Source organism: Hibiscus syriacus, unplaced genomic scaffold (assembly GCF_006381635.1).
Source record: "Hibiscus syriacus cultivar Baekdansim isolate YM2019G1 unplaced genomic scaffold, ASM638163v2 tig00109957_pilon, whole genome shotgun sequence".
NCBI classification, from domain to species: Eukaryota; Viridiplantae; Streptophyta; class Magnoliopsida; order Malvales; family Malvaceae; genus Hibiscus; species Hibiscus syriacus.
Genome location: NW_024062539.1, coordinates 3,258,450 through 3,286,220, shown reverse-complemented (window position 1 = coordinate 3,286,220; position 27,771 = coordinate 3,258,450). Strand labels below are relative to the sequence as shown.

Here is a 27,771-nt window from a genome sequence, read left to right as displayed (position 1 = left end):
AAATTAAATCGGTCTAGCAAAATCGAGCTGAGCTATTGATCGTTGACTGTCATTGAAAGCTGATCGTCGTTGATTGGGGTTGACTTTGACAGTTGATTTATGTTGATTTTTTTTCAAAAGCCTCCCTCTTGACATTTTTTGACGTCCTAAGTCTGACGTTGTGGTTCGTTTCACCAAATTCTAACCTGAAAGCCCATAAATAAGCCCGTTAACCCAAAAATACTTAGTATTTCTACATGATTATTTGGGCATTGAATATGTAATTGATTTGAGAATATATTTTTATGAAGGTACTCGTGTTTCCCCTATCGAGTACATTCGATGCTTCCTATCCAGTAGATCTGCACGATCCACGTACTTCAAGAATTACTCGTAGGCTTTCGTAAATTGTTTAAATAAAGTTTATTAATTATTATATTAGGTTAGTGATATAGTTTCTCCCGTTTGTAGGTTCTAGCAATACCACTGATCATGATAGACAGACCCGACAATAGGTTTCCCTATTAGACTTCTCAGACTGATACATGTGTGTTCATGATGGTGTTAAATTTTATTTTGATTATTTATCTGATCCGTTCTGAACTTTTGATGATGTTAAACATTTTGGTGATATGACCTCTGACTTATTGTGTACCGATTATTGGATTCTGATTTATCGTATATTTCTAGCATGATCTCTGATTATAGTATTTTTCTGAATATGATTTTAAACCATGGATTGTTTTGATGTTTTGATAATAAACTATTGTTTTGGCTTAAATACATGCATATTTATTGTCATTGGGGGTATTGTAGGGGAAAATATTTTAGACTTAGTTTATGAATTTTTAAGACCTTATCATAGGCCCCTCTACTTTTTGCACAGGATAAGTCTTTACCGCATGTCCTTATGCCATATGTATAAGGTCCTTACCAGGTGTACATGTGGGTGTATAGTTTAGGGGAGCCTACACATTCTGATTTTCAGATGAGGTAGTGTTTATATTTTAAAAACATGTTTTATAAATTAATTTTTACCGAAGTATTTAATCTATATTTTGATATACTAGCTTTAATGACATATTTTATTTTACTACTAATGTATATTACTATATTGATGTTTGGGTTACTTTGATACTGATTATTTAATATTTTGTATTTACACACAATATTTTATATTTATATTATTGTTTTGGACATATTTTGATTTTAAAGTAATCAATTATTTCAATATTTGATATTATCCATTATTTTGTTTTATTCATGGACTTTTATGTTTTATATTATTCAATCTGACATTATTATTACTACGCTTTAAAAATATTTTAGATTGTAATCTGTTAAATCTAATAGTAATGTATAGATTGAGTTTAAGAGATCATAATTACCCTAACGAACATTGGTAGCAGATAAAATTGCAAATTAACTACTCCCTCCGTCTCTTTTTTTATGTCTATTATTGACTTTTCACGTAGTTTTCAGAATAAAAAGTTTTTGTAATAGATGAGTTGTAAAAAATTAAAATGATAATTTTTTCATGAAAAAGTTAATTTTTACTTTATTGGGAAACTAAAAAAAGGATAAAAGGAAAATGTGATTAGTAAAGGTTATTGATTTTTTCAAAGAGACAATTTAAATAGGACAATTTTAAAATATAAAAGAAATAAATTTAATGAGACAGTTGGAGTAAAATTTTCTTAGATTTTAAATATAAATGATAGTTTAGTGATATATATTTTTTATTTCGATCTGACGATTTTCGTCTGCTTACTTTCGTCCCATTGTGCATCGAAATTATTTGATTCAACACCCGTGTCAAAACATAGCACTAAATTACCAACATATTTTTCTTTAACAATGATTGAATTTGAACCCAATAAAGCAATAACCCAATTCCAAATAGTTATACCCAACTCAGCTAGACAATTAAAACATTACAGATTAAATTATTTAGCCGAAGCTAAAAATATAAGGTGATATAATTATAATATTTATTTTTTTAATTATTCAAAATTTTAAAATTTAAATTTAATTAAACTCAAACATAAAGTCTTAGTTATTAATTTAATTTAACTGGAATATTTATATTTTTTTAAAAAAAATAAGTTACCTTTTTCAAGTCGTGATCAGCTAACGATGATGAGGCCTACAAATTCAATGATTCAGAGGAGGAAGTTTTGGCATCGACAGCACATTCCATTAATGCTTCCAGGCTATAACACACAATGGAAACGCTTTTGCAGAAAACAACAATAATGTGATCATTATCTTTTGATAAGAAAAACAATATATTTTTATTAATAAAATTATCAATAAAACGTATTTTAAGAATTTTCCATCAAATATATTTTAATTATATATTTTATAAATTTAATTATTAAAATAATTATGATTAAATTTAAAAAAAAATCAAAATCTTAAAAAATATATAAAATATAATTTTTATGTACAGGTTTTGATTACATTTATCATTACATCGGAGAAGAAAATCGATGAAGTCCATTGATCTGCATCTGGATTTTCTTACTCCTTGTTGATATTACAGCATTTTGATTTCTGAATGGATATTTAATATCGTAAAAAGGAAAGAAGAAAAGGTTACAGTATAGTACTACTACTATGGTCCTGTTTTAGTGCCATAATCTACAAGAAACAACTTAAATCAGCTAACTTCCTCAATCCTCCACCTATCTGATCTCCAGCTTAACACTTTTTTGGTGATTCCGTCACTTTCTCCGCAAACAAACATTACGCAGAAACGTGGTTCTCTTCAAGAATCCAATGCGAATGGAGTTTGCCATTGCAGGAGATCATAAGGTGCCCACAAAGCATCCAGTGGGCATGGCCTATCAGTATCAAGTCTGTCCCATGGCTTCCCTTTTCCACTCCAATGTAAAAGGCTAACCGGACCACGATGCAAATCTCTGCATAAACCTCTGTAATTATCTCCGCCGAGGCCATGCTGATTCCACCTATGATCCACCGGAGCTATGTTTCCGGCGAAAACTAATAAGAACGGTGGCAATGAACCCAATTCGTAAATTCTCATTCTTTTCTGAAGCTCCATCCATTCTTCAATCTTTGTCGTGTAATCTCCTTCTCTCCATCGGTCGAGGTCGATCACCATGACGCCGGTGTTAAAATAACAAGCTTTACGGTTCGCGAAAGTTAAGGATAAAGAAGGGTTTGACCAAAACGGAGGAGTAAAGTAGGACGTGAAGTTTGCATTGCAATATTCTGGTGCGGCCAAGACCGAGTTGTCTCCGAGTTGAGTGTGGGCAAGTTTAGCTATGTCGTCGACGAGGACCAAGTCCGAGTCAAGATACACGACACGGTGGACACATGAAGGGAGGAGATTGCCTAAGTAGCTTCGAGCGTAGTTCAAAGGGCAGTCTAAAGCTGAGCGGATCGAGGTCGAAATGAGGCGTGAAACAGAGGAATCATTGAAAGGGAAGACTTGAAAGTTCATGTAAGGGAAAGAGGAAGAGATGGTGGCGCGTAAAATAGATGTGGTGGCGGTGGCGCTGGCGGAGGCGATGAAATGGAAGGCGATGTTTTGGGGACAAGAGGAGTGTTGAAGTACCGAAAGAATGGCGGCCATGGTGCCTCGAATGTAAGTAGTGTCAAGTGTCATTGCCACATGAACGGCTCGATCCCAGCACAAAATGTTGGGTTCACCGTCAGAATTAGATTCATGATCTTTATCTATTACAAAAGGACAATCCGGTGAGTTGTAGAATTGTGGGGATTCCTTGAATTGTAGGGCAACTTGCGTAGCGGCGGCGGCATTGACAATGGCGGCAAAGGTAACCACGACGGTGAAGAGCAGTGACTTTGGCATTTGCTTATGGGGGGAAAAGATAAGTGTTGAAAGGGGAACCTAAAAAGGGTGTTGGATGTTAGGTTTTAAATTAATGCCAGAGAACACTAGCCATATATTATTGCAAAAAAAAGTATAAGTCAATTACATCATAAATTTTTCAAACTATAATTCTCATTTTAAACTAATCCATAAACTTATGAATATTCTAATTGTCACCAGTTTTTAAATGATTTTAAAATTAAAGATAATTATGACTTTATTTTTAAAAAATTTAAATTTTTGATAAATTTAGTCCAATTTAAAATTTAGAGTCGACATCGACTTTTGTGTTAGGTATGTTGAATAATTAAAAATATCTTTTAAAATAATTTTAAGGAAAATCATTTAAAGACAAAAATTGATATGTGTTTATCAAAGAATCATTTTAGAGGGTTTAGGAGTCGATTACACGTAAGAAATGGTAAGCACTTCTACAACGCTCAAAATTGATAACTTCGAATATATGTTGTCTAAAATGGTGGAATTTGACAAATTTGAATTTAAAAATTAAAATTATGATCCTTTTATTTCCACAAATTTTTTAAAAAAGTGAGTGAATCTTTATTTTTGAAAATATTTGACTTGACAAAAATGATTTAATTCATTCGAATTTATTTAAAAAGAATGTTCCCTTACTACGCGAATTAACGGAAAGTGAAATCCATCCATGTTAGACGTAATTTCGTTAACTCACGACACGAGACAACAATGGTTGTAATTGTTTTAGAAAATGAGAAATCAAATGCATGATTAACGAATGCAGCGATAATAGATGACATATAAAGGATGAATGAGATGTGAATATAATATGGCAAATGAACAAATAAGCTAAAACAACCACATACTAAAATAAATAAAAACACCATGAATTAAAATAATTTCACTATATGAAAAAGATTAATTAAAAAGAAACATATATTTGGGACTTTTAAAAATCATAGAACATAAATAAATATTAAATAACCATAAAATATTAATTTTATTCGAATAACCATCGGAAGGGCTCACCATGTTTTTAGAGGTCTTCCATAGGTTAGTACAATAATTAAAAATTATAAGAATATTAAAATGTTAAACAAACACTTATATTTAAAATATAATACATAAGTAATAAATACAAAATAGTACCCTTAATAATCATGAATATACTCATACGACAGACATAACAAAAATAAAATTTAGTAATATATATATATACACACAAACATTTAATACTATAATACGTAATTTTAATATTTCATACTTATAATCCATTAAACAAATACATACAATAGAAGGCCTAAGATAAAACAAAGAAAAATATAAGGACTAAATATAGACAACAATAAATTTAACTAAAGGGTAAGTCAACATGGATTCGACATGAAAATAACCCAAAGCATTCAAACAACGATCAAAATGAAGGAATCATAAATCAGCAGTATAATTCAATAAATATTAGTGAAGTAAAAAGGTTAAACGAATGACGACTAAATCATAAGCATAATGAAATTTAAAGCTCAAAACATAATAAACAAAAATTTGCATTTGGTGACTGAAATGAAAGCTTACAAACTTGCGAGGACCCTTTGCACTGATATCCCCACGACCCTAAGAAGACCAAAACGACGTTGTTTTATGCCGCCTATATAAGACCCTTTCATCATTTTTTATTGTTAATTCATTTTTCATTTTCTCCTTTTTAACCAACTCTCTCTCTCTCTTTCTCTCTTTTCTGTCTCTCTATTTTTTAGACACCGACGAGATGCTTCATCGCCGGTCGTCGTGACGGCCACCATGCGCCATCGTCCTCTGATGGTTTTCTGAGCCCAAATTTCACAGAGAGCTTCGTCCTGATGTCAGGATCACAGATCTGGCGCTGGTTTTATCGAAAAATGCTTCGATTTCTATGAATCAACCAAAAATTGTTCATTATCCTTACTCTTCGATCTCCTTATCCGACTTTTGGATAGGTCTAATTTCTAGTATGTTGGTATTCTCTTCGTTGCATGCCCTCTCTCTATCTGGATCGTCGAGGGAAAGCTTTGATCTTCGGTCAAGAGCCTTGACCGAAAGGTAAGCTTCTCTCTCCTCAGTTTTGCTCTCTCTCTTTTTGTTCGTCCCCTTTTTTTATCTTCTATTTTCTCCAAAAATGCCCCTTTTTTTCGTCTCCTTTTCAATTTTGTTGCTGCCCCATTTTTAATCTGTTGCTTGCTTGGCTTGATGTGGTTAGATGATGATGTCTATAGGGGTTTGGTGAGATAGGTTTATTTTTATTAGATTTGATTTGATTTTTCACTATTTTCTAACAGATGTGGCTCAGTGGAGTGACCGGCTAGTAGTGGCAGCGGCAACAAGTTTCGACTGACAGTGGCGGCAAGGGTATGATGGAGGCTAGGGTTTAGGTTATCTAGGGTTTCATTTGGGTTTGGGTTTGGTGTTTTGGGCTCAGTTTACAATCTAGTTTGGGCCATTTTGTTATAATTTGGGTCGGTTTGTAATTGGGCCATTAGGTTAGGGCTTGATAACTTTTTTAGGCTTGTAAAATAAAATATATTAATAATGTTAATAATAATAATAATAATAATAATAAAAAAGGGCCAAAAAATTGGTTGCTATAGCTACCCTATTTTCCAATTGGTGTGAAGACACAAATAAGGCAAAGAAAACAAGGCAACAATTTTCGTTCGGTCGTATTTTTTTCTTTGGAATTTGATATTGTCTCAAGACATACTGAAAATTATCTTTATCTCAAGAGAGATTTCTTTCGAAGTTCTATTTTAAGGGAAACAGTTTGAAAAGGAGTAAAAATTTATAATGTCAGAAGTTGCACTTTCAAGGGAGAAATTTTGAGCAAGACATAATTTGTTTCAAGCGAAACGATGTCGATGCTTTATTTTTTTAAGAAAATTGTCTCAAGCGAGACAAAATAAGTTTCAAAAGAAATTATCTCATGTGAGATAAAAAATTTGCATTTGAGAATTGTCTTAAGTGAGACAAAATTTGTTCGAGTTTCAAGGGAAATTATTTTGAACAAGATGAATATTATGTTTCAAGGGAAACAATCTCAAATGATATAATCTTTGTTTGTTAACGGCGTTGTTTCTTCGTGATGAGGACGGTTAGCCACATTTGAATGACTCTGCATTTGAAGACAACACTATTCCTTCGTATTGAGGAAGTTTGATTGCCTGAAGATAATTTGATTTTGGAAACAACACGGCTCCTACGTAATGAGAAAATCTGGACGCTTTGGGTGATTTGCTTGAGGACAAACCTGAAGATGATATTGCTCCTTCGTATTAAGGAGGACTAGTTGTTTTTAGGTAACTTGCTCATTGAAGATGACGTTGTTCCTTTTCGCTGAGGAAGTCATGTCAATCTGGAGATAATTTGATGTTGAAGACGACACTACTCACCCACATAGAAGAGATCTAGTCGCTTTCATGTAAATTATTTGCTGAAGACGACACTGTTCCTTTTCATTGAGGAAGTCAGGTCAATGTGAAGATAATTTGATGTTGAAGATGACACTGTTCATCCTTATTGAAAAGATCTGGTCAATTTCTGGTAAATTATTTTCTAAAGACGAGATTGATCCTTCACATTGAGGAAATCATGTCAATTTGGAGATAATTTGGTGTTGAAGATGACACTGCTCATCCATATTGAAGAGATCTAGCCACTTTCGAGAAAATTATTTGCTGAAGATTACACTATTCCATCTCATTGAGTAAGTTGGGTCAATCTAGAGATAATTTGGTGTTGAAGACGACATTGCTCAACCACATTGATGAGATCTGGCCACTTTCGGTTAAATTGTTTTATGAAGATGACACTGTTCATTCTCATTGAGGAAGTTGGGTCAATCTGGAGATAATATGGTGTTGAAGACAACATTAATCATCCATATTAAAGAGATTTGGCCATTTTTTGGTATATTGTTTGCTGAAGATGACACTGTTTTTCCTCATTGAGGAAGTCGGATTAATCTGGTGATAATTTGGTGTTGAAGAAGACACTGCTCATCCACATTGAGGAGATCTGACTACTTTATGGTAAACTGTTTATTGAAGATGACATTGTTCCTTCTCATTTAGGAAGTCGAGTTAATATGGAGATAATTTAGTGTTTAAGATGACATTGCTCATCCAGACCGCTTTCGGGTAAATTGTTTATTGAAGATAACATTGTTCCTTCTCATTGATGTGGTTGGGTTAATATGGAGATAATTTGGTGTTGAAGATGACATTGATAATCCACATTGAAGAGATCTGGTCGCTTTCAGGCAAATTGTTTGATGTAAAATATGGTGTTGACATTGCTCCTTCTCGTTTAAGGAGATCTAGTCTTCATAATTTTTCCTGAAAGACTTGTAAAAAGATATGCATATATGAACACAACTATCTTAAGTGTTCTTATGGTTGTCAAGATGAAACTCGTTTGATGTTTTTTCTTATCCCTTTGAAAATGAGTTTTTCAAATTTTCCTTATGAGATGAGAAGATGGTCTCATGTAAATCAAAGTTTCAAGTGAATTTTGAAAAGCATCCGCTGGTGAGGGAAATCAAAATTTATCATGTTTGTATGAAATGGTGAATGTATGATGCAAAGATGCAAATTCATGTAACATATATAAATGCATGTTTTCTTGATGTGGTTGAGAATGGATGCGTGAATAGTCTTCATTCTCTTCTCGGTTTGGATGTTTTCATTTTTCTACACCAGAGTTTACCCTTGTAATTATTGATTTGTCTCAATTTGTTCTGCTTGCCCCCATCAAATATTTCCCTATAATTTTTTCATTTCTTGTCCCGGTTCGCACCACGAGCTTATATGTCAGAGTGACACTTTCTAATTTTTAAGATTAGCTCCCAAGAGAGAAACTGTCTTGCTCAAAAAATGTTTTTCTTCCTCCTTTTTATTTATTTTCAAAAAGTGAAAATTAATGAGTATGTTTTTGCAAAAATGTTTGATAAAAATGTATGATGAAGTTTTGAAAAACGTTTAATGAAAGAATTTTAAAAATGTTTGATGAAAGATTTTTGAAAAATGTTTCCCCTTACTTTAGGTTCATAATTGAAACGATTTATAAAACAAGAGTTCACTTGATATCAAAAGAATTAATTACTCTTTTAATCTTTCAAAGTTATAGCTCTTTGACAAGTGCCAAGATTAATGCTAATTTTGAGGTGTATGTTGATTTGGAAAGGTAGGGTGTTTCTGGTTGGATTCTTTTGTCAAGATCTGGCATTTTTGCTTCTTTGGTGTCTATTGATTTGATGATATAGTTACTATGCTCATCCTCTAGAAGTGTTCACCGGTTCTCAGCTCTTGTGAGCGCATTTGGGTTGTGTGTGCCTTATCAAGAGATTTATAAGATCGTCTCATATGCAACAACTGCACAATATGCATATTCAATCGACCCTTTCAAGTTTTCAACTCGAATCCATCTTTGGTTTCAAGATATCATTCAATATTTAACGTCTTGAACCCTCCTTTGTTATTATTCTCTATCATGTATTAAATATTTTAGAAAGCCTTTTGCAAATAAATGATTAATCTTGAGAGGCGGAACGAAATTTAGAGATAGTCTCTTTTGTTTAAAAATTCATGTATGATTAGAAGGGGCTTTTTTAGGCATGTAATGTAGGCTACGATTCAAAATTATGAAAAAAGGGATAAATATGCCCAAACAAGTGTTTAAGGGTGATTGAACCAATGATCAATTTATTCTGATGTCTTCTATCTTGCTTTGCTCGATTTGAATCTGCTTTCACTTGCCTTTTTATTCTTTCATTTTTTTTGGATCCCTCTAGACTGCCCATTTATGGGTTTTCACCCTAGAGTTAATTTCCTCTTTGATATTCTTGTGAATTGATTCGAGATCTTTGAAACAGTTGTACTTGATCAACCTTGTGGTTTGAGGCTCGATGAGTTATTTGACTTGAAAGAATCTTTGCATATGCTTCTTGCCTTCTCTATTTGATGAGTTTAGGGATTTAATTGACTTGTGCACCTTCTTGTCCTCTTTGTTTCTTGCATTTGAAATATCTTTTGTTGTTCTCAGCTTGATTTGATCTTTGAGCACTTTGCATTTGGTCCACCTTGTGGTACCTTATTATTTCTCACTTTATTTCATAAGGGCTTTTCTCTTTTACAAAACCTGGATTAATGGTCTTCACTCATGTGAGCAGATGTCTTTCACTTTGTCCCCGCAATGTGAAGGGTGATCCTTGGTTAGGGTTGAACCAAAAGAAAAATAATTCAGGCTTAAATGGGGCCAACAAGGGATACATATTTTCTCCTTTTGTGAAAGGATATTGAAAGAAAGTCATTCATCATTTTATACACAAAAGTTCTTGCAGAAGAGCTATCCCTGGATAGATAGATATTCATGATTAATTTTATTTACATTAAAACAATGTAATTAATGCGTGATAAAATCATTTCAAATACATGGACTTTATTTCTTCTTCTTCTTGCTTCAAGCTTGCCCCAATTACTTGGGCTCATCTTCAAAAACTTGACCCAAGATGCATCATCTCGTTTCTTCTTGCAGGAAGGTTCACAGACTAATGAACATCATGCACTCAATGTCTTTAGGTTTTATTGGTAGAAAAATGTCAGTTTTGTGTCTAAGAAGACGAGGGTGTGACTTTATTATCTAAAAGAAAGGTAAGGGTATGACTTCGGGTGTCGCAAAAAAGATAAAGGTAGTATTTTCAAGTCTCAAAGAAAGGTAATGTAAAAACTCTTGCCTTTTGGTAGTGACCATAAATTATTTTGGGTAAAGAATTAACTAGTTGTATTTTTGGCTTTGGACGAGATAAGAAGGGTTTCATATTGTCACTTGCCCAGAGGCTATAACTTTTATTCTCAAGAGAGCTTTTAATTCAAATGATATTAAAGAAAATACAAGATTAAATTTTTTTCATTTCTCATAACCTCATAAGGTAGCATTTTATTTAGTATAAATGTCAAGTGACTTTTAAACAGATGAAGAAAGAAAAAAATGAGTTCAAACAAGATGTAATTCTTTTTCCTGCAAGCGAATCAAAGCTTCACGATGGATGCAATGACTTCTTATTTTTGATGATGCAATGCGACAAGGCAAAAAATGACACAAAAATGAGAAAAACGAGTTAGTACTGGTGAGATAATTGATAAAGATAAAAGTTCTATTCAAAGATGAATATAACACCTACCCCATCATAGTATCTACCCGAGCATGCTTTTATTAAAATATCAATCCTACCCGGAAATGCTTTCGACCCAACATGATTTATTTTAGGAAGTAAATCCTAATCGTACGGTATCTAGTTCGTATGCTTTAATTCAAAAAATATTTATTCTATGAATTTAAAGCAAAAGGTGAAGGTTTAGAGTCATTCCTCCCTTGTGTACACATATTTTGCTACCTACTGACAGAAAAGGTTTAATATGGTTTCACCTAGGATAACCTGTCTAGGGTTCATTATATGCATGGTTTCGACCTACAATGAAGAGGTACTCAAATTGTCCTTATTGTTGGTGTCCCCTTATGCTGCCAAACCCTCAATCCTCATCCATTATAGACTTAAGCGAATTGAATTCAATTTGACGGAGTACATTCCCTATGTCTAACACAGAGGGCTGATCACGAAGATCAAAAGGACATGTACTTTGGGAGTGATTTACTAGCTTGAGCGGAGGGCTGCTCACGAAGGGCACTAGCGATTCACTCCCACTTAGCGGGACAAAGCTCGGGTAGAGATCTTATGATATGTAACTGCACGTGTTGTGTGTGAGGAGGAACTCACAAACCTCCTTTCGACAGAAAAAAATAAAGACTCATTTTTGAAAACCTTATCAACTCTAAAAACAATAAAATCAAACATCAGTGCAACTATTTACAAGAGTAAAAATTATGCATGATAATGAAAATTGAAAATTGAAATTAAAAGGATCGTAATTCAAGTAAATGTTCAAATTTATAAAATTTCAACTACTCGAACAATGTATAATTGAGTAAGGCCCAACTCTCTAACTAGTCCCTAGAAAAGTCTCCAAGCTGTCATAACCATTTTTTAACGAATTTAAAATTAAAAATAATTATGACTTTATTTTTGGAAAATTGAGATTTTTTATTTGAAATTTGGAGTCGCCATCGACCTTTGAGTTAGGTAGGTTGAATACTTAAAAATGTCTTTTAAAACATTTAAGGAAAATCATTTTAAAGAAAAAAAATTGGTATTCGTTTACCAAAGATTCATTTAAAGGATTCGGGAGTCGATTACACGTAGGGAAGGGTGAGTATCCCCATAGCGCCCAAAATTGGTATATTTGATTATATGTTGTCTAAAATGGTGGAATTTGAGAAATTCAAATTCAAAATTGAAATTATGATTGATGAGTGCTTAATTTCGTCATTATTCTATCGTTAATCACTCCTTTATTTGTCAGTTTATGTGCTAAGTTGGGCATTTTCTGTGCAGGGCATTAGATTACAGAAACTATGCTAAAAAGGATGAATTATGCAAGTTTTTATTTTTCTAGAATCATGGATGGACCAGTGGGCATGACTTTGCTGACGTGGCGACAAGTCAGCTTCTTCTAGAAGGTCTTGTCAGTATTTTCCTTTAGGCAAAACTCCTAGCTGTAAATCCATACATGAATTTAGGATTTATCTTTATATTTAGGATATATTTCAAACAATTAAGGGAATTATATATTTTTATTTTTAGGAATTATCTTTGCTATTTATTAGTAATTATCTCTTAGGGCTTTTAGGGTTTTTAGGACTATAAATACCCCTTGGAGTAAGCCTCAAATCATTATTCACATCTCGAATTCTCTTGTTTTCCTTTGCTCTTGTTTTATAAAAGTTGTTACTTTTCCTTTTAGTTTTTACTTTCAATCTTTTATTTTACTTTTATTTTAAAATACTAAGTATGCTTTCGATTTCTACCATACTTAGCTAAGTTTTTCATAGCCAAACACTGAAGCGATGACTCAATTCTGATTGTTAGAATTGAAAAGAATGTAATACCCTTTGGGTTGCATTCTTAGTTTTCTGGAATCAAGGATTGGTAATCGATCATCCCTTTATAATCAAAATGATTTCAAATAAAAAAAAACTCATTAGCTTGTTAGTTGTTTCGATTAACAGTTGGGAGAAAGGATCGGGTTGTAGCACATTCGACTTCCTAGGAACATACTTAGCAATGGTCCATTATTGGGAACTGAGATCGGATTCAATTCTCAGCGAGACACTATCCGAGTTGGGATTTTCTAAAGCTTTAAAATCGAGTGGCACTAATAACGATTGTTGCGATTAGTCCACTTATGGACTTACAATCAAAGCTTGTTTTGGATTGTCGGTTCAATTGAGAGAAAAAAATTTATAGGGTTAGGCCCTATAGACTGTAACTGATATAAATCCGAAGTGAAAAATCTATTTCGATGATCAACGAAATTTAAGGCAAAGCGAAACCCAAAGGCTGATTTTTAAAATTAGAATTTGAATTCAACTCTACTTCCTTTTTTATTTTTCTTATTTTTAATCTAGGAAAACCCCCTTTTATTTTCTTTTATAGCTCACGCCTAGTCATAAAAGCAAGAAGAAATTCATCGACAATCACGATATTCCCATGCGGATCGACCCTTACTCTCTCTATACTATTCTTATTTAACTTTTATTCATATTAAGACATATTTTATTTATCAATTAAAATGACGCGGTGCCAAATTGGCATTATTACCGAGGAATACGACAATTTACTAAAAAATTGTCTTTTGTTTTTTGACCTGACAAAATTTGAGCACATTAGAAGAATTCGACCCAGAGATTGAAACAAGGGCTAGAATAATTCACAAAAAAATGCTTCAAGATAGAAGAATGAGCTGGTAAGAGCAATTGAATTTCTAAGAATCCAACTCCACCTCCTACAAGGAATTGACGCAATCAATAAATATCGACACGCACGACAGTCCCAAAGAATCACACTTCATTCTCGACGCCCCACTTTAAACTAATCACGCCACTCACATCCCACCTTACGTCGATCGCACAACTCCTCAACCTATGGACAATCAAACGATTCATGAGTTAGCAGCAACACCCGCTATTCAAACGCCCCTTTGCATTGCTTTCCCTCAAGGTAAAACTCCGTTCCAATTGAAGACATGGTTGATTCATCTTCTTCCGACATTCAACGTTCTTCCCAATGAAAGTCCACATAAAAACTTGGCAAAATTCCATTTGGTCTGTTCAAGCATGAAACCACATGGAGTTTCCGAAGACCAAATTAATTTGAGAGCTTTTCCATTTTCCTTATCTGATTTAGCTAAAGAATGATTATTCTACTTACCTCCGAATTCTATAAATACATGGGTTAATTTAAATCGAATTTTTCTTGACAGGTTTTTCCTAATAGCAAAGGCAAGCGAATTGAGAACAAGCATTCTGGGAATTAAACAAAAAGATGGGAAATTACTCTACGATTATTGGGAGCGATTTAAAAAGCTTTACACAAGTTGTCCGTAATACATATTAACCGAGTAAATATGACGCCACTTGCAGCAAGGGAGTTGATTTTGATTATGGTAGCGAATTCACGACAATTTTCAAGTGAACCCAGCCGACGGGTTCACGAGATAAGTTCTATTTCTCTTGAATCTAAATTTGATAAATTAACTGGCGTATTTAATTCCCTAATTGCAGGTAAAAATGGCGCAAAAAGACTTTGTGGAATATGCACAATGCCCGAACATCCGATTGATTGTTGCTCGATGCTACAAGAGGAGGTGAATGCTCAAGTTAATGTCGTGGGTAATTTTCCCAATCCTCCCTGAAAACCATACAACTCATCTGGAAATACGTAAAATCTTAGGTAGAGAGACCATCCCAATTTTTGCTATGCGCAAAATCTGAGGCCAAATCAAGCCTATCAACTGAGGCCATCTCGACCAAAGCCGTATCAGCCGCAAAATACGTCACTGGAATCCCTTGTAGAACAATTGACTCAATCACAAGAAAAATTTCAGAATCAATTTGAGACACATTTGCTAGAAAATGATAAGAAAATTAGCCAATTAGCTCAAACCGTTGGACGTGTCGAGTCACAAGGGAAGCTTCTGTTGCAAACCGAAAAAAACTGATCGAAAACGTGAGCGCAATCACTCTCCGCAATGGGATAGTTTTCACACAGACCATCTCGGAAATGGTCTCTGGACTGTCCATGCAACAAGAGGAAGAACAAAAATCGCAAAAAGAAGGAGATGAAGTTGGCGCAGATTCCCAACAAGAAAAACATGAAGATAGCGCAAGTCGAAAGAAAAAGAAAGACGATTTGCAAGATGATTCTGCACCATCACCTTATGTCATTCAACAACCTTTCTCCTCAAGATTGGTCAAAAGAGACAAAAAACCAAGGAGAAAGAGATCTTGGATGTATTAAGGAATGTAGAAATCAATATTCCATTACTTGAAGTTATCTGGAAGGTTTTGAGGTATGCCCGATTCTTTAAAGAATTATGCACAACAAAAAGAAAACTTACCTGGAATGAAAAAGTTAACTTGGGAGAGAACGTTTTAGCCTTTTTTTTCAACTAAATCTTCTGCCAAAGTTAAAGGACAAAGGTATGTTCGCAATTTCATGTAAAATTCGTAAGGTTGGAATAAAGCAAGTAATTTGGGTGCATCTTTTAACGTTATGTTGTTATCTATTTATAATCTAATATCTTCTAATACATTGAAGGATACATGGGTTACAATTCAATTACCAGATTGCTCAGTAATTTATCCCGAATGACTCTTGGAGAATGTCCTAGAAAGGTAAATGAACTTATCTTTCCGGCCGATTTCTATGTCATTGACATGGAAAACGACCGAACAAATATTAGGTCTGAAATTCTCCTTGGGTGCCCCTTCCTTAGTACAGAAAACACAAAGATGAATGTAAGAAGCGAAATCCTTACAATGGAATTTGATGGGGAAGTTGTGAAATTTGATGTATACAAAACAATGCGACATCCTAACAATGTCGTAAGTTTAAATTTTGTCGATATAATTGACCTTGCTGTTGATGATTTTATGGAGACTAATTTTAGTGATGATTTATCCAGGGAACTAGAAGAATTCAATGAGGAAATTGAAAAGTTTGAGAGAATTTTTTCTATCTTTTCTCTTTCACGGTTAATTTTTTGATTCAAAATTAATTTCCTCAAGTTCTAAATTATTTCTTTCTATTTTACAGGCTCCTCAAATTGAATTAAAGGAACTTCCGAAACATTTAAAGTATGCATTCTTGGGCGATAACAATATTTTTGTCAGTGATAATTTCGAATAAATTATCAAAACCTGAAGATGAGGCCCTTGTTGAATTGTTACGCACGCACAAAGAGGTTATAGGGTGGACGATCGCTGATATTAAAAGACTTAGTCCCTCCACATGTATGCATAAAATCAAGATCGAAGAGGGAGCTAAGCCATCGCAAGAATCGCAACGATGATTAAATCTACCAATGATGGAAGTAGTAAAAAGAGAGATCCAAAATCTACTTGACGTCGATGTAATTTTCCCAATTTCAATAGTAATTGGGTAAGTCTTGTCCTTGTGGTTCCAAAGATAGTCGGAGTTATTGTAATTAAGAACTCGGAAGGTGAGTTAGTTCTGACTAGAGTTCATAATGGACGGCGAGTCTGTATATATTATAGGAAGTTGAACTCTTCAACTCAAAAAGACAATTTTCCTCTTCCATTTATAGATCAAATGATCAAACGTTATCCGGTAAAACTCATTATTGTTGTCTTGATAGATTTTTTAGGTTTCTTCTAAATCCCGGTGGTGCTTGAAAATCAAGAAAAGATGACCTTTACATGACCATTCAGAACATTCTTTTATCGGTAAATGCCCTTCGGATTATGCAATGTGCCGACCACCTTTCAACGATGCATGCTAAGTGTTTTTTGGATTAAATTAAGAAAGGCATCGAGGTATTTATGGACGATTTCACGCTATACGATAACTCCTTCGATATATTCTTTTTTAATCTAAATAATGTATCGAAGCGATGCTTAGAATACAACCTAGTTTTAAATTATGAAAAATGTTATTTTATGGTTGATAAGGGGTTGATTCTAGGCCATATCGTTTCATCGGATGGAATTGTGGTCGATAAAGCCAAGACCAATATTATAAGCTCACTCCTTTACCTGAAAACGGAAAGGGAAGTTCAATCTTTCCTTGTCCATGCATGATTTTACCATAAATTTATTAAATATTTTTTTAAGATAGCGCAACCGTTATGCAACTTACTTCAAAATGATCAAGTCTTAGACTTTAATCCGGAGTGCAAGGAGTTATTCAATATTTTGAAGGACAAACACATGTCGGCTCCATCTGTACAACAACCAAATTGGGACTACCTCTTCGAGCTTATGTGTGAGGCCTCTGACACTAGCGTAGGCGTCGTACTTGGTCAAAAGATCGACAAAGTGCCACAATGATAGCTTATGCATCTCAGACTTCAGATTCGACACAGAAGAATTATTCTACGACTAAAAAAGAATTGTTTGTTATAATATTTGCTTTAAAAAAATTTAGATAGTATTTGCTTGGAAGTAAAATAATTGTTTTTCTGATCATGCAACACTACGATATTTGATGAGCAAAGAGGAAGCGAAGCCGAGATTAATCTGATGGATTTTGTTTCTTCAAGAGTTCGATTTGGAGATAAAATACAAGAAAGGGTGTGAAAACTTAGTAGTTGATCACCTTAGTCGCATACTACTTTCCATAACCGATCCACCAATTTACGAGGAATTTCTCAAAGAAAATATGATGATGGTACACAAAATCACTAAATTGTTTACCAACATGGTAAATTATTTGGCCACAGGTAAGTTACCTTCAGAGTTTCCAAGAGCAGAAATTAATCGGATTATAAGGCAATCCCAATTTTATTTTTGGGATGATCCTTACCTTTGGAAGCACTACTCTGATTAGGTAATTCAGGGATGCATCCCCGACAAAGAGGTAAAATTAATCTTAAATTTTTGTCATTTATATTCCTGTGGTGGTCACTTCGGACCAAAGCAAACCACTCATAAGATTTTATAGGGTGGATTCCTTTTGGCCTACGATTTTTCGTGATTCGTATTTATTTTGCAAAACTTGTGAGCGACTTCAACGTGTAGGAAAATTTTAGCTAAGGAAACCCTAAATAATGATGCTCAAACCACGATTAATTTTCTGAAAAACTTTATATTTTATAGGTTTGGCACGCCTAGAGCAATTATCAATGATCGAGGAAACCACTTCAGTAATCAGATTATTGATGCACTCATGAAGAAGCTTGGAGTGACTCAAAGAATTGTCACATCATACCATCCACAAACAAATCGGCAAGTGGAAGTTTCGAATCATGAAATAAAAGCAATTCTTGAAAAAAATTGTCAAGTCGGATCATAAACATTGGAATCTCAAGCTTTCCAATGCGTTATGGGCATAACGAACGGCTTATAAGGGCCCCATTAGAATGTCTCCCTCTACCATGTTTTTGGTAAACCATGTCATTTGCCGATTGAACTTGAACATCGAGCTTATTGGGCGGTTAAACAATATAACATGGATATGGAAGTGATAGGCGAAACATGAAAGCTTAACACTCAATAATTGGAGAATATCCGACAAAATGCTTACGATAGCGCTCAAATTTTTTAAAGAGAAAACAAAAGAATTTCATGATCGAGAAACTTTCTTTTAAATCTTTTGCTATCGGTAAAAAATGTTTTATTGTTTAATTCTAAACTTAAATATTTTGCAGGTAAACTTAGAACGAAGTGGCTTAGACCATACACGGTAGTTAAAATATTTCTTCATGGTGTAATCGAGATTGAAGACAATTTCGAAACCTGATTTAAAGTTAACAATCAAAGGTTGAAGCCGTATTACGATAATGCTTCGGTTGGTTTAGTCGAAGAAATTACTTTTGAAGAACAAAAAATTTAATGAAGAAGGTCGTCGAGCTAACGACATTAAAAATAACACTTAATGAGATGCAACTCATTTTTTTAATTTTTCTTAGTTTATTTCAATTTTCAATTTTTAGTTCCTTGTTTTTTTTCATATTTTGCACGTTTTTAATCTTTGATTTTAATTTTTTTAAGGTACCCGTTGTTCCTAACCAAGTTTGGATGAAGCGAAGCATTAAAATCAAATTGAACTTAACAAAAATCCTTCCCATACAGCAGAGAAATCGAGCGGTAGTAGCAGCAAAACCCGTTCCTCATCTTGCGCACCGTTTCAATAAACGGTGCACGTTAGTGTTCTGCTTTCAAACCCTGTGCACGATGGTTGTCCCCAAATCCTAATTTTTTAATTTTTCCAACCCCCACTTTTCCCCAAATCCATTTTTTCACCCGCCAATATCCCCCCAATCTTCTCCTTTCTTTTTGCGCATGGACCCCATCTAATATTCCATTGAAATTTAAACCCATAAAAAACAGAAAACCCTATTGTTATCCTTTACCCTTTTCCAGTTGAATACCCCAACCCCAATTAAACTCTTCCATATTTTATTAAACCCCATGTGACCTTTGAAACCAAAACTCTTTACCTCGTTCGCCTTGTTAACCAAAGGTATCACCATTTTTCGTTATTTTCTCTTTATCTCTTTTCTTTTAATAATGGTGAGAACACGAAACCAAAGTGGAAACCCCTCTCGACTGCCGATCACCCTTGGTGGCGATCGCCGTCCGTTCGTCATACGACTCTTCGTCAAAATACCAAGTGGGTCTGATTCATTACAACAACCATCACTACCCCGCGCCCCCGCGCCTGCTGCTCATCGTGGAGGACGACGTGCACAAAATCCACTCGAATGTTCTCCCTTTCCCGAGCACTATCGTGTTCCACCACCATTGCCACCTTCAGTCGCCTATTCATCAACCGATTTCTTTGTGCAAACGCACGGTTCTGACATCCAAACCACAACGGAACCGACCATAATCATCATTAAATCTGACTTTTTACTCAATGTCGTCGGGATCCTTTTCTCAATAAATTTTGGATGTTGCGACTTCATTTTCTGCTCATTCAATAGCACCCGAACAACCCAAGGTTAATTCTAAACCTATTGATATTGAACCATTACTAATGTGGCATCTTGTTTTTGGTTATTCCAAGGACTTTCGGAGCAAATTTCTGTCTGGATTACCTCCATCACCCTCTCCACAATCATCCGGGCAATCGTACACTTCACATTCTTTCGTTGCAAGTTCAAGCAGCCCCATCCATGAAGACAATGCACATGAATACACACATTATTCTGAATGCCATCGTCTTGGCCGCACCTATTCCATCCCAGTTGAGGAATTCCTTCGAGGCTACTTAGACTTTGATGACGAGGATGCTTTATGGTTTGATAACATCTGACATTGTCAATTTCAGGTTTGAAAATTCATTCTCGACCATACTCTTGATTCAGTGCTATTACATGAGTCGGTTATGAATTATTTTCATACTATTTGTTGGCGATCATATCTTAAGATTAGGTATATGACGTTTTATGAATTAATGTTTGAATTTTATGCTACGTTTTTTACCTCATCGTGTTGTGACAAATGAGTCGCCCGATGTTATAACTTTTTGTTTGCATGGACAACACTTATCGATGACTTTGATCGATTTTAAATTTTTCCATGGCGTTTGTGATGGATGTCAATGACCAAGATTATTTAACAACTTTATGCGAGATGCCACAGGATTTTGATCTAGACACAGCTTACAAGGCACTCACAGGTTCGGTCGAAGCACGATACAATGCGAGGACCACAAAGGGATGGCATATTCAAAATCCCGCCCTAAGCTACATTCACTAGTTTTTGGCATACAACTATTCTGGATGTAATGATACTATGTCATGTTTGAGTAAGTTTTTGTTTTCTTATGGTGTATACGAACTACAATAAAGGTAAACTTGGGCTTTTGGTTTGAACGTGCTTTCGAGCGAGTCGTGCGATCCGATCGTGCATTGATTCTCAGCCCTTATATCACAAATCTTGCATCTAGATTATTTCCATTGACTTTTTATTATTCACATATCACCTATGCTTTTGCGATGGATTCTCTAGATGCTCGATGCTTAGATTTGATGGGACTTCTCGCCAGCACTCCCGATGCGCCACATATCATTCCTCCTAGCACTATTATCTCGGGCAATGCGCGCGTATTCCTTTGAAGGAACGCACCAGAAGAGCATCAGTAATCAGATGTGCAGAATGAAATTCATGAAGTAAATGCCCGATTGGATTCCATCAAGACGAACCTTGCCAAGATTCTGTCTTACCTTCACCCAGGCTCATCCTGACGCGGTCGTGGACGTGACCAACATTGATTAGGGGAGTATTTTTGTTCCATTTCTTGTGCATTAGATTAAATTTTAGGAAAAAATGATTTAAGTGAAGGGGGTGGAAAATACATCAAATTTTACCTTGCTTATTCAATTGGTTGAACTTGAATTTTTCTTGAATTTATGTGTCAGAAAGCTTTGGTTGCCTATCTTGTTTTAGCATGATTTCTTTGATTTTTCTTGTGAATTTTGATATTGCTTTTGTTGGAATTTAGGAAGTATGATAGCAATTGGCATTATTAATTGATTTTTCTTAAAAATTTTTGGCATTCCATGCATTTGTTAATTGTATCGATAGAACGACTTAGTGCACTTAAACCTTTCATGTGAGTTTTGAGCCTAATGAGCATACATTTACTTTCTTGCTCTTTGTTTGATTTGAGTGTTCCAACTAATTATTTGCATTCTATAACTTGTAGCATAATGCTTGTTGAGACTACACGATTGAATGTGTTGCTTTGGTGTGATAGAGGCATTAGGATTTACCCCCTTTCTCTTCCCAAAAAAATGGCCTTCCCTTTTGTTATTTTCCCCTAGTTAGTAAACTTTGAGCCTTATCCTTTTATTCATTCACCACACTTTTAAACCTGAGCCGATTTTATTTTTTTTCCTCACTTCTGTTACCCTTTTACAGGACAAATGTGAAGTTATTCCAAAGAAAAAAATTGTTAGAAACAATGCAGAATCAAAAAAAAAAAATAGCCCAAAAATTACACTGTTTGAAAAAATGAAAAAAAAAAAGAAACAAAAATGTTCGAAAAAAAGAGTGAGTAAAGCTTGATTGCTCCATTTCTAGTTTCCCTTTCTTTGATTTTTACCTTCTTTTGAATAAATCTTTGGAATGATCTTCTCTTTGTCTTGAATTTTTCACCCGATTTTTTTCTTTATCCTACCCAAACCTTAGCCCCGTTACAACCCTTTTTAAAGGCCTCTTGACTAATGCATCATGTTCTTACTTAGTGGTGGAGATTGGATATAGTTATAAGCCTACAATATTGCTTTGATTAGTTAGGCTTGGGCGATTCTTTTACCTGAAACACTTGAGCAGAATGAGTGAGCCATTGTGAGGTACTAAGTATTTCTTCTTTGAGATTGATGGATAATTGGAATGCCATGCTTTGCTTAAACTTGCTTTTAGTTGTGTTTTTGCTTGATTGCTCTTGCATTTTATCATTTTCTTGGTTTTAATTCACTTGGAAGTCTTGGGAATTTGTTGAAATTGAGATGTCAACTAGAGAATTTGATACATTGATTAAGAAATGCTTGAGGACAAACATTGAATAAGTGAGGGGAATTTGATTAGTACTTAATTTTGTCATTATTTTATCGCTAATTACTCCTTTATTTGTTAGTTTATATTGCTAAGTTGGGTATTTTCTGTTATTTTCTATACATGACATTGGATTCAAGAAAATGTACTAAAAAGGATGAATTCTACAAGTTTTTATTTTTCTAGAATCATGGTTGGTTGGACCAGTAGGCATGACTTGGGGCACGACTTCTCTAACGACGAGTCAACATCTTCTAGAAGGTCCAGTCAACATTTTCTTGAAGACATAACTCTCAACCGCAAATCCATACATAAATTTATGATTTATCTTTTTTTAAGGATTTATTTCAAACAATTAAGGGAATTATCTTTTTTTTAGGAATTATTTTTGCAATTTATTAGAAAATATCTCTTAGAAATTTTAGGGTTTTTGAGGACTATAAATACCACATTCGGGTAAGCCTCAAATCATCATTCACATCTCAAATTCTCTTGTTTTCCTTTGGTCTTATTTTTTGATAATTTTTTACTTTCCTTTTTAGTTTTTACTTTCAAGCTTTTATTTTACTTTTCTTTTAAAATGCTAAGTATGATTTCTATCATACTTAGCTAGGTTTTTCATAGCCAAAGGCTGAAGTGACGACTCAATTTCGATTGTTAGAATTGAAAAGCATGTAATACCCTTCGAGTTACATTCTCAATTTTACGGACTCAGGGATTGGTAATCGACCATTCCTTTATAATCAAAACCCTTTCAAATAAAAAGAGATTGTTGGCTTGTTAGTTGTTTCAATTAACAGTTGGGAGGATTGATCGACTTGTAGAACATTCGACTTCCTGGGAACACACATAGAGGCAGCCCAATATTAGGAATGAAGATCGGATTCGATTCTCAGTGAGACACTATCCGAGTATGGGTTTTCCAAAGCTTTAAAATCGAGTGGCACTAATAGTGATTGTCGCGATTAGTACACATAAGGACTTACAATCAAAAATTATTTTGGATTGTCGGTTCAATTGAGAGAAAAATAAGTTTTAGGGGTTGGGCCCTATAGACTGTAACCAACATAAATCCGAAGTGAAAAATCTATTTCAACGATCGACTAAATTTGAGGCAAAGTGAAAGCCGGAGGCTGATTTTTACAATTAGAATTTTAATTCAAGTCTATTTCTTTTTAATTTCATTTTTCCTTATTTTCAATCGAGCAAAACCCCCTTTTATTTTCTTTACAGCTCATACCTAGTCACAAATCAAGAAGCAATTCATCTGCAATCACGACATTCCCTGCGGGGATTGACCCTTACTCTCTCTATACTATTCTTATTTAATTTTTATTGAGATTAAGACATTATTTTATTTGGCAATTAAAACGACGCGTTGTCAACGATCATTTTATTTCCATTAACTTTTAAAAAAATGAGTAAATCTTTTTTTTATAAAATATTGGACTTGATGAAAACGATTTAATTCACTTGAATTTATTCAAAAAGGATGTTCCCTTACTACGTGAATTAACTGAAAGTGAAATCCAGTCATGTTGGGCGCAATTTCATTAACTCACGACGCAAGACATCATTGCCTTTAATTGTTTTAGAAATTGAGAAATTAAATGCATGATTCACGAATACAACAATAATAAATGACATATATAAAGGATGAATGAGATGTCAATATAATATGGAAAATGAACAAATAAGCTAAAACAACGAGATACTAAAATAAATAAAAATACCATGAATTAAAATAATTTCACTATTTGGAAAAATATATTTAAAAAGAAACATATCTTAGGGACTTTTAAAAATCATAGAACATAAATAAATATTAAATAACCATAAAATATCAATTTTCTTCGAATAACCCTCGGAAGGGCACCTCAAGTTTTTAGAGGTCTTCCATAGGTTAGTCGAATAATAAATTTTTTTAAGGATATTAAAATGTTAAAAAAATACTTATACTTAAAATATAATACATAAGTAATAATTAAAAAAATATTACCCTTAATAATCATGAATATACTCATACGTCAAACATAAAAGTTAGTAATATATATGTGTGTGTGTGTGAAGGGCTAATATACTCAAACCGTCGTCTACTGGTGGCTCTCCGAGCCCTAATTTCACGAAGAACTTCGTCTTGATGTCAGGATCACAGATCTTCCATTGGTTTTACTAAAAACACTTCAATTTCCATGAATCGACCAAAAACTGTTCGATCTCTTCACTCTTTTATCTCCTCATATAACCATTGGATCGATCCAATTTCGAATTATATTGGTCTTCTCTTTGTTCCGGGCCCTCTCACTGTTTGGATTGTCGAGGGGAAGCTTTGATTTCCAATCAAGAGCCTTGGCCAAAAGGTAAGCTTTTCTCTCCTCGGTTTTGCTCTTTTTTCGTCCCCCCTTTTTTGTTCGTTTTTCTTTTCTATTTTCTCTGAAAATGCCCATTTTTCTTTCTCCTTTTCTTTTTTTACTGCTGCCCTTTTTAATATGTTGCTTGCTTGGCTTGATGTGGTTAAAAGTAGGGATGATGATGTCTATGGGGGTTCCGCGAGATAGGTTTATTTTTTGTTAGTGATGAGTGTTTTATTTGGTTAATATTTGTTATTAATTAATCCATGTTACCTCCTTTTATAGTTTTAATTTGGGTTGTTTTTATTCGAATTTATGCAGGACTCTATTTTTCAGGAAATAACAATTAAAAGCCGAATTAAATAGATTTTCCTATTTATTTGGGAAAAGCCAACGCCAATCAAATTCAAAGATCGATCTAAGTACAAACTCTGATTAAATAATCCAAGTAGCAAGATCAAAGAAGGAAAGCAAGGTGAACCATAATTCTTTAGGAATTTAAAAGTTGTAATTAAATTCAAACATCTTAGATTTTATTATTTATTTTATTTGGAATTTATTTTGCATAGAATTTTAGTTTACCATTGTTAGAATTTTTAATATTTATTAAATATGATTTTTATCTTGTTAGGAAGTAAGAGTTTGAGTATTTTAAGAGTTAGTTTTTTTATTTTCATTACTATAAATACCCCTAAGGGTGAAGCTTGAGAGATGTACAAGTTTATAATGACATATAGAACTGGTTCTGGCATTTTTTTTGGTTTTCAGTTTAATAAAAATATTTTTCTTCTTCATCTTCTTCCTTTGTACACGCCAAGCAAGATATCTACCATGCTTGGCTATATTTTTCTTTAGCTGATAGTTGAGTGAAGCCTCAGTCAATTCTGGTGAGAATTGAAGAAGTGCTTCATATCTTCAGATTTATTTCTTGATTTTCAGCAGACAAAAAGTGGCAATCGACCTTTCTTTAAGCATCTCAATATCTTCAATCCAAATAGTGCACATGGCTTGATCGACGTTGTGATCTACAGTTGGGGAGGAGAATTGACATGTAGAAAATTCAATTCCCTAAGAACAAACTTAGCGGTGGTCCGTTAAGGGAAATCAAGATCGGTTTGATTCTCATCGAGACACCATAATCCGAGTGCGGGCTTTTCCAGTTCCAAACCAGCATTGGCATTAATATCGATAGCCGATATTAATCCAAAAAATGGATAAATTTCAAGGATTGACTTTGGAAATTAGTATACGAGAGAAAAGAGCAAGTTACAAGGGTTGGGCCTTGTAGAATGTAACCGACAAGTATCCAAAGTAAAATATATTTTAGTGATCGAGCTGGATTGAGGCAAAGTGAAGCTAAAGGATATTTCTCATCTTAATAAATTCTTTCCAATTTACTTTTTATTTTTTAGTGCTTGCACTTTTGTTTTATTTTATTTATTTAGTTTACTTTATTATTCGAAAGCCCTCTTCACTTTATTTTTCTAATTTTACAAATTTTTTGGTTAAAGATCAATTCATATTGATATTAGAAATTTTTGAATCCCTGTAGACAGACACCCTTATTCTTTATAATATGTTCTTAGCATAATTATCTGATAAAAAGGATTAAATATTTGACAATTACGACACTTGTCAAATTGGAGCTGCTGTTGGAGATCACAACAAAATTACTAATTAAAATTTGTTTTGATTTTTGACCAAGAGAAATCCAGTCGAACTAGTAGATTGGGTACCTAAGATTGAAGTACTTGCTTGAAGTATACGTTCATGTACACTACAAGAAAGATGACAACAACAACAGTAATCACAACAATTTGAATTATACAATTTGAGAATGATCTATGACACCTGCCCAACAACAACCATTATACATCAAATTCCTTCATGGAGAAACACTGTTTAAGCTTAAAACGAGTTTGATTCATCTTCTAACTACTTACCGTGAACTACCCAATGAAAGTCCTCACAAGCATCTTACTGAGTTTCATCTGGTTTGCTCTAGCATAAAACCACATGAATTATCTGATTATCAAATTAAACTCCATGCTTTCCATTTCTCTTTAGCCGATTCAACTAAAGATTGGTTATTTTATTTACTTCCTAATTATGTTAATATATAGGATGATATAACTGGTATTTTTCTTGATAGGTTTTTCCCTGTAGCAAAAGCGAATAAATTAGAAAGAAAATATTATGAGTGCAACAAATAAATGGGGAATCATTATATGACTAATGGGAACGATTCAAGAAACTTTACGCTAGCTGTCCACAACATGGACTATCGGAACAAACACTTTTTTAGTACTTTATCAAGAATTACTTCTTTTGGAGATTAAGATGATTGATGCAGCTAGTAGAGGAGCACTCGTTAATATGAATCCACTTACAGTCAGAAATTTGATTTCAACTATGGTTGCTAACTCTCAATAATTTGGCTTTGAGAGTGAACCCATTCGACGAGTTCACGAGATAAATACAAGTTCTTTGGAAAATAAAATTGATAAATTAGCTGATATTGTTCAATCTCTTGTTACTGGTAGAACAAGTACCGCTAGACTTTGCAGAATATGCACAATGTCGAACCATCCCATGGATTGTTGTCTGATGTTACAAAATGACAATACCACACATGTTATTGCAGTTGGAAATTTTTTGGGACCTCCACAAAAATATTATAACCCTAACGCTAATATATATAATCCATAATGGAAAGACCATCCAAATTTTAACTATAGGAAAAACCCGAGGCCACCTCTACCCCAACCGTTGTAATCATCATTTGAGTCCATCGTAGAACGTTTGGAAACATATCAAGAACAATTTTAGAATAAAATTAAAGCTCGCTTTTAATAACTCAAGAAAATGAGTCAATCGGCTCAGACCGTGAGACGAATGGAATCACGGGAAAAACTACCATCTCAAACCGAGGCA

At 33.9% G+C, this 27,771-nt stretch overlaps 1 protein-coding gene across 1 annotated transcript; it reads right to left on the bottom strand.

Moving 5' to 3' along the window:
- Positions 1-2,434: 2,434 nt before the first annotated feature.
- LOC120211106 (probable galacturonosyltransferase-like 1) lies at positions 2,435-3,853 on the bottom strand. Its single transcript, XM_039209731.1, has one exon. It carries the CDS (start codon positions 3,818-3,820, stop codon positions 2,750-2,752), a length of 1,071 nt encoding a protein of 356 aa, XP_039065662.1. The 5' UTR covers positions 3,821-3,853; the 3' UTR covers positions 2,435-2,749.
- Positions 3,854-27,771: the final 23,918 nt, after the last annotated feature.

What these genes read in the sequence shown, in the direction of transcription:
- LOC120211106 (XM_039209731.1), bottom strand. Translation starts at nt 3,820, where the DNA reads ATGCCAAAGTCACTGCTCTTCACCGTCGTGGTTACCTTTGCCGCCATT.